Source organism: Amblyomma maculatum, chromosome 2 (genome assembly GCF_055883805.1).
Source record: "Amblyomma maculatum isolate TAMU_Amacu chromosome 2, ASM5588380v1, whole genome shotgun sequence".
In the NCBI taxonomy this organism is placed as follows: Eukaryota; Metazoa; Arthropoda; class Arachnida; order Ixodida; family Ixodidae; genus Amblyomma; species Amblyomma maculatum.
This window is the reverse complement of record NC_139345.1, coordinates 36,678,476-36,696,012: the sequence shown is the minus strand read 5'-3', so window position 1 is coordinate 36,696,012 and position 17,537 is coordinate 36,678,476. Positions and strand designations below refer to the sequence as shown.

At 46.2% G+C, this 17,537-nt stretch overlaps 1 protein-coding gene across 3 annotated transcripts in view; it reads left to right on the top strand.

The window, feature by feature from the left end:
- LOC146198370 (uncharacterized) overlaps positions 1-14,396 on the top strand; it is a 57,630-nt gene extending 43,234 nt beyond the window's left edge. For 2 of the 3 annotated variants that reach the window (XM_084593845.1, XM_084593844.1), the window contains 4 exons: positions 5,831-6,070; positions 10,699-10,839; positions 11,768-11,856; positions 12,580-14,396. In XM_084593845.1, coding sequence (XP_084449971.1) covers positions 5,831-6,070; positions 10,699-10,839; positions 11,768-11,856; positions 12,580-12,628 — 519 coding nt within the window. In that variant the 3' untranslated portion in view covers positions 12,629-14,396. The remainder of the gene's footprint in view (positions 1-5,830; positions 6,071-10,698; positions 10,840-11,767; positions 11,857-12,579) is intronic. The other variant, XM_084593846.1, reaches the window with a different exon arrangement.
- Positions 14,397-17,537: the final 3,141 nt, after the last annotated feature.

Here is a 17,537-nt window from a genome sequence, read left to right as displayed (position 1 = left end):
GAGCTTCTGCAGTCCATATCGGCATCGATATCGCCAGCCCCAGCCACTCAGGAGGATATTTTTGCAAGCCCTGGCCGCGTAATCACATGACAAAAAAGTGACATAGGGTCTACGTCACTCCTGTGTGTTCTGCCGCTTCTTTTTTTATTATTTATTTATTTCCCCCCTCCCCCCTCAATTTTACTGAATGGAAAGAGGGTGGCTGCAAGATGTCTCTGAAGCCCAATGCTCGGAAAGGATGAAAGAAGGCGCTTACCAGTCGGAGCATGGCGCGGCTTCCAACTGGAGGACGGGAAGCATCCAGCCGTCGTGCGAACAATGCACACAGCAGCACGCACGCTTTTTTTTTTTTTTTTTCTTAGCAGAGAGGGGTGGGCAGGCTAGCAGCTAGCCAACGTAGAAATAAGCACGCAAACAGTGACGGCTTAGAGCTGCCCTTGGTTAAGCAGAGAGCAGTATGCAGGCTCGCTTAAAGTGCCTCAGCGTTCGCTCGCTTTCTTCCTAGCAGTGAGGTATGAGCTTATTTGGCCTGAGTGGCAGCGGAGGTACCCCTAAAGATCTGACTGCTTCTATGCGCAGCGCGTTAGCTTTTGTTATGTCCGTTATGTGAAACAACTATAGAGACGGAAAATTGCCTGTCCATAAGCTATAAGCAACATCTTGTATAATTTCATAGCTTATAATTACAAACGTAAACGTTTACACGCCCTTAGAAGATGCCCTCTGTCTAGACAGTTATGTCTTTTCCGCCACTACAAGACTACATGTGTGTGGGTGCACGTTAACGCAAATAACTCATGTGCAGGCACTTAATATATTTGCAGCCCCGCATACGGTCAGTACTCTTGCGTGTTTTCATTACAATGAGGAAAGCAAATGCAAAATCTCTGTAGCACTCTACAACTCCATGTCCCTGCGTCACTTCAAATACCAACCACACCAGCCAACCACCGAAAAAAAAAAAAAGGAAAGCAAAAGATTGTGAACACTCAGAATCGACGCTCACTCTGCACTCCCCCCACCCAATTGCGCCTTTTACTGAGCAGCACGGCTCTCTCAAAAAAATAAAATATAAAAGAAACACAAGCATCGTGAATGTGATGTACCGTATTTACTCGCATAATGCTCGCACTTTTTTTTTTTTGCGGAAAATTGATGCTAAGTTGGGGGCGCGATAATTATGCTGGGAAAATTTTCGAGCAGATGTTTTGGAGCGCTGAAAGCAAATTTAAATAGGTGCGAATCGGGATTCTTAAGTCAGCTATTGTAAATATAACGAAAACATTACTTAAAAACAGAACTTACCCTTTTTATAAAAGTACAGGGTCGCCAAAAGCACTTAATTTACCGCAGACAGCCTCATCATCATTCCCCGCGTTCCATGGTGTAATGCTCACAGCAGACCATACAGTTCCACTTTTGATCAGAGACCTGATCCTAGTCCGTGTCGGCACTTCAATCGCTGTCTCCAGTAGCGCACTATGCAGAACTCGTTGACGTCGAAGTGCCTGCTGGCAGCGCGCTTGCTATGCTGTAGCCCGTGCTCGAAAGCTTTCAGTTTAAAAGCAGCTGCGTACCGCCCCACCGCGATGCGGCACCAAGAACATGGTAGAGGGAACGAAGCAAGTAACGCGGACGGAACGAAGGAACAATGACAACGAGACATGGAGACACCTTGCAAAATGGCGACAACTACGAGCAGAACATTGTGAAAAAAAAAGAAAAAAAAAAAGACGAGCATAACTAATGATAATCTATCTACCCGAGCACGCTATCGCCGCCTGGTAGTGCGTGCACACAACGAGGCCTGCTAGGTTCAGTAGCGCTCCAAAGATGGCGCTTGTAACTGCTAGCAGACGACTCTCGCGGTGGTAATATTGGTGGTGCAATGATTATGCGAAGAAAAAAAATTTCTATTTTTGACGCCCAATGTTGGGAGTGCGAGCATTATGCGAGTAAATACGGCATAGGCTACGTCACTCATACGTCACATGAACCGAGGACCTGCAAACATATTCCCCCCTGCCACCCCGGCACCCCAGCTTTAATTTGCGACTGTCAAAGGCACATGAGTAGTGGTAGCACGGTTGGCGTGGTCGTACACCTAGTTGCGGCTCTTGTGTGCTCTCTGCTTTATTTTTCATTGGAAACGACAATAAAACAGATGGATGAAAAACGGCAATCACGACGGGATGCTGACCAGGCAGATTAAGAGGGCACCGCTCGCGACTGTGCTTGGCTGGATTTTGTCTGCATGGAACTCCTTGTCTACAGACATTGTGTCCCGTAGTTTTGAGGTGACCAGGATTTCTAACTGTTTAGACGGGACCAAAGACGACGACTTGTGAGGAAAACTTGCACCAGAGCACAGCACCAGCTCGTGAGTCTGAAGACTTCGCGAGGGACGATTGAAGGGTAATGATAACACCATGACGCCTCGGTGAGACGTCAACGCGTGACAAAAAGCAGAATCATCCAATGATCGCCAGGGTGCCGGCCCGGGTCGCTTATTTTCACGACAAGAGGTTTATTCGCACATCACGGAACCGTTTGCTAACTTTTTATAGATGTAGCGCGCGAATAAATTAACTGAACCTTTATTTTTTCAAGAAGCTGTATTTTAAGTCAAAAAATCAAGAAGCAGCTACATTTTGCAATTGAATTGTCTCGCGCATAACTTCTGTTGCCGCGAGGGCGCACTGGAAGAGGTAAACAAAGTTTACAAATGGCGCCCTTCAGTAAAACGGCCGATTCCACGGCTAGTTACTGCTTCTTGCACATCGTCTAAAGTCAAGGTACTGTGTGGTGGTCCGAAATGCACGGAGAAATCTGACCGAAAGCAGTGTAATCGGGGCTCTGTTTATTTTTCTTTAGGAAACAAACAATGGAGCACGCTCCGTTGGACAAAATAAACATTTATGGCAGCACGAAACTCTCGCACACAAATGCTTCAGTTAGAACGAGCACAGGGAAAAGCAATGCGGTTGAATGTCCGCTACCAACCTCGCTCGTTTTCATTCGCTTTGCACTGTATGTCGCCTTCGCCGCAACCTTTTGGTTTGGGCGCACTGCGAAGCGCACCCACCCTTCAGTGCGCCAACATTGCAGCAGATGAGTTAGCCATTTGATGCACACACTGGCTCACCGTGGGTTATGAGGGGCCGAGGACCTGCATAGACTCGAAATCCTCCGGAAGAAAAAAAAAATGATCAGAGCGCACATGGTACTTACTGCCGCACCAACAGAGTGATCGACCGCCAGCTTCATCACAGTTCATCGGCGAATTTGTCGCACGACCATTCCGCTTCCACATTTTCAAGTCGTAATAGGCGTCTGAACAACTCGCCGTACAAGTAGAACGCATTCTTGCACACCTCGCTTCATCGTTGCTCGCGCCAACGTTCTCGTTTCAGCACCGCAGCCACCACTCCACCACAGACGCCGCCGCCATTTTCCCTCTAAAACGCTTTAGACCGCCTCATCGCGACGTCATATGTTTTTTCGTCTCCGCAATTCTCACGGAGACGAAATCTCATGACACAACTTTTTAATTAAGATGGCGACGACCAATAGGAGCGGGCGTTTTAGAGCGCTCTCAATTGTAGAGCGGTCCGTAATTCGGCCCCTGGGCTATCATGCGCGGTGCTGTCATCTTCATTGCCTAATGTGCCTCTTGACTTACAGAAAAAATCAGCTGTGGTTTAGCTTGTGGTTAACCCTTTGAGGGTCGAATTTTTTTGAAAAAAACTTTCCCAGATGGTCAAATTACTTTATTGCAGATTTTGAAAGTTTAATATTAGTAAAGTCAAGGAAGAGTTGTAGAAAAGTATTAGGAGCCGTATTTTAGAGTCTAGGTTACTCCACACTGCAAACTCGGGAACCTCAGGAAACCCAGTAAACAAGGAGAGCAGGAATACCCCGTGAGCATCGATGATAAACAAGCTACAGCAGCCCCAATAAAGATGGAAATCAGTTTCTGTGGCCCTTGCACGGGAGTGGTCATAAAGATAAAAAGATTTGCGCGCCTGCGTCCATTGCGATCCCCCGTGATAGGGCGCAGTGTTGCTGCAGCTAGGCATCGCTTCTGTTTATCTTCGCAAGAAGGCAGTGCAATACATTTCAAGCACTTCTTGTAAGTCTTAGGAGGTGGCAGCGCCTCCTAGTGAGCATGCATCGTCATCATAGGGTGCAAAATTTCAAATGATGGATTGAAACTGTACCGGTGCGGCAAAAACCTTGCGGGACATAAAACCGCCGCCGTACACTTACGGCAAAAACCCTCAAAGAGTTAAACCCGGAGCTACGCGAAAGCAATCTGCATGGCTACGCTTATGTCTGGCTTTAAAGTAAAGACATGGCTTTTGTGCGTAGTAATTTACTCTATGGTTACAGCTTTATTTATGACATAGGGGAATCATTTCACATATGAGCAACCCTTGCCTCTCGTCATTGACCATTCTCATTCGGGTGTAGAAGACTTCTAGTGGTATTAACTCTACTTCGAACTTCGGGGCACACCGCCGTCATAACGTTCGAACGAACCTTCTGTCCTAGCAACTCGCTGTTGTCGTTCGCCTCTACCAACTACTAAGTTATCTGTCTTCTTTTTTTACATCTTCTCCTTCTTCTTCGGACACTCTGCGCCACGGAGCATACGGCACACGGTGCCACGCCGACGGCTTGAAAACTTAGCGTAGTGTAGCTTTCGCTACAAAAAAAAACACACTTTTTGAAGCGGTTCAAATGTTACGCAATCCCATGTCATTGCCAGAAAATGGACCAAGCAACGTCCGACAAACAAGTGCTTGAAGTGAAACTTCTTGATAATCCCTGCTTCTAGAGGCTGCAAGTGACTGGTGCAACTAGGTAGTGGGAAGGCCAATTTCATGTTTTGCACTCGTAAAACCAACAGGGTGTGCCACACAATTGTCGAGAAACAGAAGAATTTTCCGATTCTTGGCAGCCATCCTGGCATCCAGAACAGTGAGGAAGTCTGTGAAAAAAGCCATGCGCATCTACGCCTTTTTATTCACCTTGCAAATAACAAGTAAGGCACAGTACCCAGAAATGTGGCGCAACAAACACAATCACATGAGAAGAAAACACAACACAGGCGCACACTACCAACTGTGATGTGGAACTGAACACACACTTCCTCTTCAACGCTCAGCTACAACATCCTCTTCTACACCCAAGTACGTCTTCTTCACACCTCTTCTTTGCAAAGCAGATAGTAGCACATTCATCCCAGTAGAACACAAACATCGTCCAAGTATGACAAAGTCCACCACATAGTCACACACTAGCAAAAACCACCACAAAAGTACAGTAAGACAGATCCATCCAAAGTATGTGAAAAGAAAGTGTGTGTTCAGTTCCATATTACAGTTGATAGTGTGCGCCTGTGTTGTGTTTTCTTCTCATGTGATTGTGTTTGGTGCACCACATTTCTGGGTACTATGCAGCACCAGCTCGCCCCTCAAGCTGTTAACAAGAAGTAAGACACACGTTATGCGAGAAGCAGCGTGGTTTCGAAAACTTTTGATCACAATGAGTTTAAGTTTCTCAGTCCCATCTGCGTCGCAACACAATACAGTCTGTCTTCCCTTGCTTTCTCTTTTTTTTTTTCTCCCCTTGCTTGCGCTGCAGCCTGCAGTATTCTTTTAAGTAACAAATAAGCTTGGATGAAGCGAAGCCTCATGTAAAGAAGCGAGTGTAAATACTTCCACGTTTATACATAGAACCGTCTATTTACAACCTCACGCTATCCTGTGCTGCATTTTCCCACTATCTGTGGTTTTGTTACATTTCGCAACATGGCCCTTTCCAGGTGGCTGCTCCACGTGGCACAGGGAGTCTGCGAGGCAGAGGAGGCGCCACTGTGGTCAGCCGCCTTGGGCCTGTGCGCACAGCTGGCCTGGCTGCAACCAGTGCTCCCGGTGCACCACGGAAGGTCATTCGCATTGTGTCAAACAACGGGAGGCTGCAGGCAGTGAATGCTGCAGGCACAGCAGGAGGGATGATGCAACCGCTGCAGGTTACTCCTGGTACATCGGGAGTGCGGCCCCATGTGAGCAATTTACACGGGCTACACTTTGTGTCACTCACAATGCACTTTTAAGATATTAAGTGCTGAAGGATAGTGAATACAATCTCTTTATAAAATAGAAAAAAAAGATGCTTGGCACAGAACGTCTTTGTGTGGGGCAGAAGCTTCAAAGAAGTGCTCAGAGAAGGTGCTAGGAAAGCTGCAGCAAAAAAAAAAAGTGGAGTGGCTTCTTTTTCACTCTATTTGTGACTACTGTGCACTGCATAAGGCTATGCAGCAGCCTGGCTTAGGCGTCGACAGCATGCTGTGCATGTTTCAGCATTGAAAGCAGAGGACCCTGCTTGTGCGTAGTCACTAGCATGGTGTTGGAGTAGATGTGAGTTGTGTGAATGGGGCCATCTTGCTGCAGAGGGCAAGTGGCGAAAGCATGGCACGTTGGGCGCCAGATGTGGGGTTGTAATAGGAGGACAAATGCGTTTTTCCCGCTTAATCGCGGCTGACAGTCAAACCGCCGACCCCACCCAGTGATCGCGTGCGCTACCGAGCGCACACTGACCACTGTGGGCCATGCTCTTGGGTACAAGGGAACAACATGTGCTGACCACAAACAGGCATTTATTGCTGCAATAACAACAACGCCAGCTAGCAATAAAACACACTAATATATACAGGTCGCCTGACTCACCAGCAGGGCTATGGGCGAATGTTTGCCCACGCTAAGGCAAGGGATAAACTCCGAGGCCGGACAAAACGGGCAAGCGGGAGATATGCCGCGAGGCTTCATCCCGCCGACGACTGCGGAGTGCCGCAAGGAGACGTCCGCTCGCACGTTCCCTAGCCGAAGAGAGCTGGCTTTGACCGCGTGCGCGGTGACAAGATCAGGGGTGGCGCTTGTGCTGCCATGACGCTGGCGCCATTTCTCGATAGTTAATGTTAACCACCAATGTTGGCGCCATTCCGCGATAGCTAGAGTAACTACCGCGGGGGGAAAAGCCAACTTTAAAGGGGACAATGGGAGATAGTTCCCCACAGGGCGAGAGCTTAGGAGCGACTGCGTAGCGATAACATGCGCGCTGCGTGCGCTGCTTGCCCCATGTCATTTTTTTAAAGCGAAATCTTTTTTACTACTCCCCACCACAGCTTCTTCGCCGTGTGCGTCATGCGCGTTTGTATATGTTTGTCCTTGAACTGTGGAAAAACCACGTGGCTGCTATGACGTCAGTCGGCTGCTGCCGAAATCGAGGTAACCACGTGCTCGCCTCTGTCTAATCACGTGAAAACCACGACATTACTCAACCACAGCTATGCTGGAGCCGTGGCGCTCGCTCTGTATAGATAGGCTCCGTTGCCTCTTAGCCGGTGCCAGTGGATCGCAAGAGCTCTAGACAGTTTAACGGCAACCGTCATCATGGATAATTCAGGCAAGACGCCTCGTTAACTACCAAGTCTAGTCACTCTTTACCAAACTTAACTTTCAAGGTTTCGCTTTGTTTACTTAGGTTTAACTGGATTAAACCTTATCCTAATTTGTTTTTGTTCTTTTATTTTTAGCTCATTTTGAGCATGAACTACTGTAGTGTCACATTCCAAAATGGAAATCAGTAGAAACTGCTGCATTTGCCATGTAGATGCGCCAGCGCTAAAACACTTCGCAATGTATCGATGTATCATGTGGCCGCTCGTTGCGATCATAGACATTCCTCTCACATCATTTCATGTTGTATCGTCATGAACCTTGCAGGGGTTTGCCAAATTTCCAGTAATTCAGCACTACCTAAGATATAGTCGATGCGTTCGAGTTCGTTATGTCACGGTCAACCGCCGCAACATGTTCGTTACATGGAATTTTCAAGTAATATTATTCAGTGAGAAAGGCACTGGGGAGTTTTTAAAATTTGTAACGTCAAGGAATTCGCCACATGCAGATTCATTACACAGAGGTTTAATTGTGCTCTCTTTTCTGTTCTTTTATGCTGCCTTCCACTAATCCCCCGCTATTTAGATTTGTTGTGACAAGTAAAGCAGCTGCTGGAGTTTGGCTGAACCTTTATGCATACCCTGCGGGGGCTATTTTTTGGTACATTGCAAGTGCTTATGAAGTAAATAGTGATATATCATTTGATTAAAGGCTCACTGTCCACCCTCCGGTCGAAAATATTTTCTTCCCCGGTGACTGTGAGACTTCGCCCCTGGAACGCAAGGCCGCAAAATGTTTTTGAAAAGAGTAACTAATAACGCAGTTACAGCCACCGCAATCACCCGATTCTATCCTGCCTCTCTCCTTCCGTTCCCTCGCAAAGGTTTTTCACTCTCCTGCCCGAGGTCGTCTAGCCTCCGCAATACAAATTCCCCTTCCTCCTCCGCGTTTGGCGGGAGGTGGGGCGTGGCTCTCCGCGAGCGCGAAAAAAAAAAAAAACGGTCGAGGGAGCGCGCGCCGCTGGATTCAGTCTGGCCGTGGCGAGGGAAAAGCGCGCTGCGAGCGGTAGACACCCATCCTTCTCCCGTCAGTCAGCGAGACGGACCAATGGACGTCGTTCCCGGTACGTACGTCATTATCGGGGCCCGTCGGACCAGCGCAGGAAGCGGTGAAGCTGGCTTCTCAAAGGAGAGCATGAGGGAGCTTTGAATTGTATTTTCGATGCTTTACGGCGCGCGTGTCGCTGTAGAATTTTGCACAGACTTTCTCCGGTACCTGATCGAAACACTGGGCTCCTTTTCTTAAAAGGGCCTTCCCTGGACAGTGGCCCTTTAAGAAATGTCCGCATACGTTCAAGCGAAAGCACTACTCAAGATGCAAAAATTTATCTTCCATACGTCAGCATTGAGGAGTGAGTCCCATGAATGCAGTTTACAGATGGAAATTTGCATAATTAGGCATACTGCCACTCACATCAAACTCTGGTACGTTGAGGACATTTCAGACTAGCTGCTGCTACAGCCTACACCACTTCAAACTTTCAGTGAGAGTGAACAGCTCACTTTAGAAGTGTAGAAATGTTCTTTTTTTGTAATGAGCATTTAACGTGAAGCATCAAGATGTGCTAGGTTTATTTCCAGTATCTATGAGATGGGCTTTAGGAAAATAATCCCACAGCAGGCAGTGCTTGCTTGCATTCACTATGCCTGCACCCTATCCAAGGAACGGAATAAATGTTTATTTTATCTCTCCGAGGCTTTCCATATCCACATGTTTTCAAGCACTGTTTTGCCCAAGGTCTCTAGCCGAGGCTTTCCATATTCACATGTTTTCAAGCACTGTTTTGCCCTAGGCCCCTAGCCCCCCGCCCCTATCGTTTGCTTGATTGTATAGCCAGAGGGCCTAAGTTATACTTCTGTCACACGAACACTTCTTATCCTCCACCCCGCCAAGGTGGCGCAGTGGTTACGGTGCTCAACTACTGTGCCCAAGGACACGGGATCGAATCCCAGGCTCGGCGGCCACTTTTCGATGGAGGCGAAAAGCAAGGCACCCGTGTGCTGTGCGATGTCAGTGCACGCTGTAGAAACCCAGGTGGTCAAAATTTCCAGAGTCCTCCACTACAGCGTCTCTCATAGCCTGAGTCGCTTTGAGACGTTAAACCCCACAAACCAAACCAAACCAGACTTCTGATCCTCAATCTGCATTGAGGCTTTTAAGAAGGATTGAAGCATCCGGTGCTACACTGGCGTTTTCAATTAGCATTGCGAAATTTCCTTCGTGTGTGCCAAATGTTCTGCCATCAATCGAAACAAGCCTCAAAATTAAACACGAGATTGGGGTAATGATTGCGCGATTTCAGCGTACACAGCAGCACGCTTTTGGTACCTCAGGTCACCTAATCTATCTTCCCAGTAGTCGATGAGTGCTGCAGTTTCTCTTTCACTCCATAGCTTCTGCGCTGACGCAGTCGAAGATTATTCCATCTTTGCAAGCGGTGGACCATGGTGTCGAGATTATAAAATTAGCTCAATATAAACAAGCTTAATGTTCTACGAATGTTCTAACAATGTTTTAAAAATGTTCTATCATGCCTTTTAATACATTTATTTATGTTATTACTTGCTGTTCGGTTGCATTCATTTGTTTTCAAATTTAGAGCTCGCTGATGCCGAGGGTGTCGACGACCGCTTTTGGGTGTGCTTGAAATCTCGAGCGATTGAGGAAGCAGCTTGAAGTCAAGCAGGCTCGAGCTCAATTGCACTTGAAATTTGCTGTGTGACAACCTCGATCTGCATTGAGTTGAATGCAGATCGCGTTCAGTGAGGATTGAAAGTGTTCGTTTGACAGGGGTATTAATCCTACTGTGTCACGGATGCATTTCGGTGGAGGCAACGTTTGATTTGGTTTATTGGGTTTAACATCCCAAAGCGACGAAGGCTATGAGTGCTGTACAATATCAGCACATGTTAAAGAGCCGCAGGTGGTCTTATTTATCTGGAGCCCTACACTCTGGCATCCGTCATAGCCTATATGTTGCTTCACTACCTCAGATCCGAAATTTATGATTTTTACTTCTCATTCAAATCATTGGGAGCTTTATTAACACACTTGATATTGGCACAACCTAAGCACCAGTTTCAATAAATTGACACTTCAAATTAATCAGAGTTTAGCGTTGCATCTCGTTTTTTGTCTCTTGATGTTCTCTCCTGATGGTGTGTGTTTGCAGGTGCCTGGTGCTGCTGCGTCGCATCCTCTGTCCAGGTCCCCTAATCCGACAGCTGTTGGTCGCGTGCTGGTCTCGAATCTGTCAGCATCAACAAATGAAAATTCATTGCGCCAGCTTGGTCGTTCATGTGGTGTCATTACAGTGAGTATGCCCTGTATTCTTCGTGTTAACTCGAGAGGCACGTTTGAATAGAGGTAGAAATCCTCTTAAAATCCTCTTAAATAGTTAGTCAATGCAGATGCTGTGTTCTAAGTACAAGGTGAGACTTAGATTTATACATGTAAACATTAGTGTTCTGGACACTACATAAACTGAAAATGTTACCCACACCGTGCTGGATCATAGTAAAACCTCGTTACAGGAGACACTCAAGGGACTTGATAAAGCTGTCTCTTGTAACCAAAAATTCTTGCCAACTTGTATGTGTGGCAGTTTAGATATTCTTATCTAAATTTTGTTCCATATCAGTGTCTTTTTTGTTGCAGTATGTCGGGAATCAAGAAGGAGTGCCTCCTCTTAACTGGGAATCCCAGTGTCCCCATGTTTCAGCCACTGCCATCACATTCTAGTGTGACTGAAACAGCATGGATATTTTGATTTCCAAGTCAAGAGGAGGTACTCCTTCTTGGTTCCTGACATATTGCAACAAAACAGGACACTGATATAAAACAGAATTTAGATAAGGAAATCTAAACTGCCACACATACGAGTTCAAACGAGTCAGCTGCGTTGCATGAGCCCACCTGGGTTAATTGTGTCTCTTCGTGAAGAAGTTACTTTAGGGACATGCAAAACTGCCCTTAGTAACAGAGTGTCTCTTGTAACCATGTCTTTTGTATGCATGTTGTTAACAGGGCAAACATAGGAAAACTAACCAAACCATTTTCATGTGTCTCTTATAACAGAGTGCCTCTTGTAACCATGTCTCTTCTCTCTTGTAACAAGATAAGAGAAGACTTGTGCAGCACGCATCAAACCAGGATTCATTGCCAAAGCTTCTTTTATCTTGCAAAATGAGCTGTCCTAAACTTTTGTTTCTTTCCGCGCTCTCCCCCCTTTTTTTTTTCAGGAGATCATTCTTGATAAAAATCAGCGTCAGGCAGTGGTCAAGTTTAGGGAACACCAGCAAGCAATGCAGTTCCAGAAGAAGTACCAAAGGTGAGCATGCTAGTTCAAATTCTGTCTTTCATTGAATATACGTCGCATTGGTCAAGCTGGCATAAGTATGCAGCATGACCCGTGGCTACATTACCCATTTTGGTATCTGTGACAAGGAAGGTGTGGTGCAAACAAGGCAAGGTGGTTGCTCTAATGAAGTTGAACCTCGCTATTATTTTTTCCGTGAGACAGAAAAAGAAAAATTATGTGCCAGCTATAAAACATGGTAGCCACAACACAAACGCAAGTGGGAAAAAATATGACAGTGGTTTAGACATAGCTGAGCACAAGTTTTGTGCTTTTGCACTAAAAAAGCTCAGTTAAGTCTATCAGGCTTATCTAAGCCTTATCAAGTCTAATTAGGCATATAAAGGTGTAATTACGACAAATTTGTGTTCAAATAATCGTATTTTTGCGAGCCTAAGCACCCCCTCCCCTCTTCAATTTTCACCAAAACAATTTTCGCACTGGTCGCAATAAACGGCTCCTCGTTGGCAACCGCATCGATTGATTGTTTATGCACTTTGTACATTCAAGCCGTTGCACGTTGCTTTGTGTCATTTTATGTCCTGCCTCATCATACGTCGCTTTTGCAGCTGGTCCTGAGCGTAAGGATTTCTATTTCACCTGTATATTCATGGCAGTGCTATTTACTCTTCCCCTTGTGGTGGTTGCCATCCTTATCTCCCTGGAGCATGCTGCCTCATTTCATTTACTGTGCAGGCACATGCTGGACCTATCCATGATTCAAGTCAGCCTGCTCCCACCGTGATAGTGGGAGCAGTGTTCCTGCTCTCGGACAGGGCCATGACCAGGGCACACAAGCAGCAACCTCCGGAGAGTGCCAGCCCCGCTTTCAGCGCCAAGAGCCTCTTGGAATGCTGGCACTGTGGGAGTCGCCTCCCCAAGGGAAGTCTTTGTCATCGCTGCTGAGGGAGGCATCTGCTCTATCTAGCCTCACAATGTTCTCCAGTCAGTCTCTGTTGACACCACTTGTTTGTAAGCAATGTTTACTGCTTTTGTGAGAGCCACTGTGCGGGGCAAAGTGTCTGTGGCAATGGTTGCCAACATCCTTGGTTTGTTCCAAATGATGCTGCAAGGATCAGATCAACTTCGAAATGGAGTGTCTTCGTTTGTGTGGGCGTGCTTTGCTTCCGGGCTTTTTTTTTTCTCTGCCTTGGGGAATCAGCCAGTGGACCTTCACTTTTGATGCCAGACAGGATTCGTTCAGAGACGTGCAAGTTTGTTGAGCTGAACTTTGGCTGCGCCTGTTGTGGAAGGCATCGAGTTGTTTGGAGTGAGCACAGTGAACATACTGTCACGCATTGGATAAGCGTCGTGATGGTTGAGGCTCTTGCGACAAGGCTTCAAGTTTCCAAGAAACTCGGATATTCTTGTGTTGCGGTGAAGACTCATTTGATGGGAGGTTCCACTGAGACTTTACAGCTGTAAAGAACGGTCATTGTGTTGCGGAAAGTTCTTTGCAGTTCAATTTGCTCGCAACTTTTAATTGTCATTTATTGTTCCTTCATCAAGTGTAGCGAGGAGTACATGATTTAGTATGCACGCAGTTCACCAAGACGTGACAATAAAATAACAAAAGCTGCACCAATACGAAAAGTTACTTTTATTAGCAGCAGACTGAGGCTTGTTTGCAGGAAAGGGTGGCAAAGAAAAGTATTTTGTTGAGGGAAGGGGGGAGGGGGAATCTTTTTCTTTAAGTGAGTGTCTTTCCTTTGTTTTAGTAATTCTTTGAATTGGTTATTTCATATTTTGGTGCTGGATTAACGGGCTTGCTTAGGCTTTCCTCTGTGCATCATCAGTCTTGTTTCGTTTTTAGTAGTAGACCAAGCTCATAATCTGCACCCACTAGAGGCTTTGTCCTGTTCTCTCTAGTCCATTCCGGGGGAAGTTACAGGGTACAGCTGTAGTGGACACCTCATTTTGCAATCTTTCTTTGCATGGCTAGCTAGCTCAAGTGGGCCATATTTGTTCACAAAGCCCATTGTTAATTATGCTTTTATAGCTGCTACACTAACTAGGTACAATTGGGCTATGAGTCCAGTGATAACAGTACAGTAAAACCTGTTAATTTGACATTATTGGAACTGCAAAAAATAAAAATTAATCGGGTTTTTGAATTAACCAAGCACAGTGAGGGGGGGGGGGGACATTTCGCTTTGGGAGCGCACTATCTTTGCTGAATGAACATTGTGGTTACCATACATTGCTGCGTAAAAGTTTACCCCTCCCAAGTCATAATGCATGCTAACAAAGTTGACTCCGAATATAAGTAAACATCCCACTCTCCTCTCGGCTATTGGCACTTCACCTTACTTCCACGCGTGTGGCCCAACTGGCTAGTAGCGAAATTAGCTGAAAAGGGGGCTTTAGTTTCAGATTCTGGCACTGCATATGCCTCGGAGGTTTTTGGAGGTAAATGAGAAGTTTGTCTTCATGCTAGTACATACTGTGCATTCTAGGGTGCGACTGTTGTCGCAAATGAGCTAGTATATGAAGCACAATTCCTTTTTTTTTTTCTTCTTCTTCTTCTTCTTCTTTTTTATTATTTATTTATTTATTTTACGGAAACGGTTTGAATACAAATTCCTCCTCCTCTTCTTTATGCACAGAGCACATACTACCTGCCTTTCATCCTCAACTACCTTATACCCGGTAAACAGGTTTGCTCCATGTGAAGTGGGTCATCTCCAATTTCGAATGGCCGCTCTTTTAAAGCAAGTTTGAGTTGTGGTAGCGCACCGATGGTTTGAACTCCAATAATTCGGGCTTGCGAGATAATTCGGACTCCATTCAGGAACCTTCACGTGCCCTATAGAAACGTGTACATTTTCACAACCAATACTTTGGACTCTGTAGGATCCAAAAGTTTGATTTTTCGGACTGTAATTGACGCCAGCAATCTTCGAGAGACCACTTTTCGGCTGAAGGCTCGTTTTTTCAGCACGGTGTAGATGCAGGCGGGCATCATTGTTGCAACCAACCGGTTTTTCGTGACTGTGAAAGGTGCCATCTTGGATTTAAGCAGCCTTTCATCATCAACTACCTTACACCCGGTAAACAGGTTTACTCCATGTCATCATCATCATCATCATTATCATCAGCCTTACTATACCCACTGCAGGGCAAAGGCCTCTCCCATATTTCTCCACTTAACCCGGTTCTGTGCTAGCTGCATCCACTTGACTCCTGCGAACTTCTTAATCTCATCCGCCCACCAAACTTTCTGCCGCCCCCTGCTACGCTTTCCTTCCCTTGGAATCCAGTTTGTTACCCTAAGCGACCATCGGTTATCCTCTCTTCGCGCTACATGTCCTGCCCATGTCCATTTCTTCTTAATTTCCACTAGAATGTCGGTAACTTGAGTTATTTCTCTGACCCACTCTGCACGCTTCCTATCTCTTAATGTTACTACTACCAAGTTGCGTTTTGGTGAAAGGAAGGTGAAGTAGATCACTCATGTTTTTCTCAATTTGGGTTAGGGCGATGGCTTTTCGGCCAAATGAGCGGTGTATGCTTCACATAAAAGCGTTTGACATTAGAAACATGCTCCAAAACAAAATATAATTCGAATGCTCCAAAGCTCTAGTTTTATTGCTCCAAAGATGCTCCAGAATGGCTTTATATATATGCCAGTCCTTCCGATTTGCCCCGGAGACTTGCGATTTTTTAGCAAGCTAACCTCCTGATTTTGATTGAACCTAAATCTCTCAATAAGTGGCCTTTACCCACATAAGAATACCGAGCCCGTATTGACTGATGGCGGCGGGATGGTAATTTTTTTTTAGGCGATGGCAAATTCATCGGTGGCATCTGGCAGCAGTGTGCAGCCGGTGCAGCCATAGTAGCTGTAGAAGCTTCGCTGGCTTCACCTTCGATCTCGACTAAAGGCCGACTTCTCAGCGCGCTTGGTCTTGAAGGGTTGTTGCCACAGCCTTGCCCAAACGTCACGCCATCTTGATCCTCCTGTATCGCGCGTGGTTGCATGCCTCATGTTACCAGACTGTGCTATGCCTGATGACGGTGTGATAGCTCATTTTTTGGAACCATCGCGGCCAACAACAGATGCGGATGGAATTGCTTATAAAGGAGCTAGTAATGGTTTCGCATTAAGAAACTAAAATGGCGAGCCGGTCAGTTTGCATCAGCTGCGGAAATGTAGCGAGAATACTCGGCGATGGCGTGCAGATCGATGCCTCCGCACACACCTCTAGGGCTCACCTTTCATGCTTGATGTTGCGGCGTATGTGTGTGTTTAGGATATTTAGATTAGGACTCATTGGACACTGCTTGAATTGTCCTCCCCCCGTTAGCGCGAATAAAAAATCTTCCAATTTTTGATCTCGCCAGGTTGGCAAGTATGGCTTTATTACTGCTCACTGAGCTGCTCCAAAATGCTTGACCCTGCTTCCACCCCTGTACAGTATTCTGCATGAATGTGACGATATGATGCCCAGTGTTCAGGAAAAGTTCTCTCCCCTCGCTCATGCACCAGCAGGCCTTCCTCTATTCCATTTCATGCATAGCAGTCAACGCAGCCAAAGGTTTTGAAGTCGTCCGCTGCCAAAAAACAAACAATATTTATAACTCCGCCTCGCGTCATGGTTCAGTGGTATGAAGCGAGGACATCTTTGCTCGCTTGATAAGCGGACGAGGTTCGACCTTTTTTTTTTAAAAACCACTCACTAGGTACAAAGTGGGAATGCGAGCTATATATAACTGCCTGCTTTTCATCAGTCTGAAATGACTTCTTTGAAAAACAGTGCTGTTGATGTTTTCAGTGGAGAACACGCTGCGCAGTGTAGTGGCGACGGACGTGATGAGAGCTGCTGTTTTTCGGCATTCAGTGACTTTTTGCAAGCTGCACACAATGAATAATTGCTTTGTTTGATAGAGTTCAGTGCGGTGTCGATTATTAGAAGCAGCCCTCATCTGCAGGCCACGCGGCACTGAGTGGGGATGTATCTGAGTAATGATTTATGGGCCACCGAACGCATACCATGGTTTGTGAAGAGGGTGAACGAAGAAGTTGATGCTCGCTGACCTAGCTGCGAGCTTCGGTGAGCCTCGGCTGGCCTAGCCGCGAAAACCTGATACAGGAAGAGCCAGAAAAAAACAGAAAACTAAGTCAATCTGTTTTAAAGAATATAAAAGAAAAAGCACACTATTTGCAAAATAAAACACTTGCGTCATTATACTATAATATCAATCAATATTAATTTTGATTCTCAATTCATTATTATTGTTAAGCGGGGATCCAGGCACTGGTAGCGAGCCGGACCGGAGTAGGGGTGGCCTAACTTGCAGTCAGCTGATCCGCAAAATCACTTTCTCTTCCTCCTTCTCGGTGATCTGCCCACTTAATCGGAACCTCTTCTTTACAATCTGGCCCCCGCAGAAAGGAGGAGCCATCCTGGTGACTCACTCAAGGAGACGAAAGAAATGCGGGATCGTAGTAAGGCTTCAAACGGTCGACATGAACAATTTCACACCCACGGCGGCGAAGTTCGGTGGATACGGCGAGCGGTTCAACTAGGTAATTCACGGGAGAAGTCTGTTGGAGCACTAGGTAGGGTCCGTGGTACTTGGAAATAAACTTGCTGGTCAGACCGGGTGGTGTCGATGGGACCCAGAGCCACACGTAAGAACCGGGAGAAAAT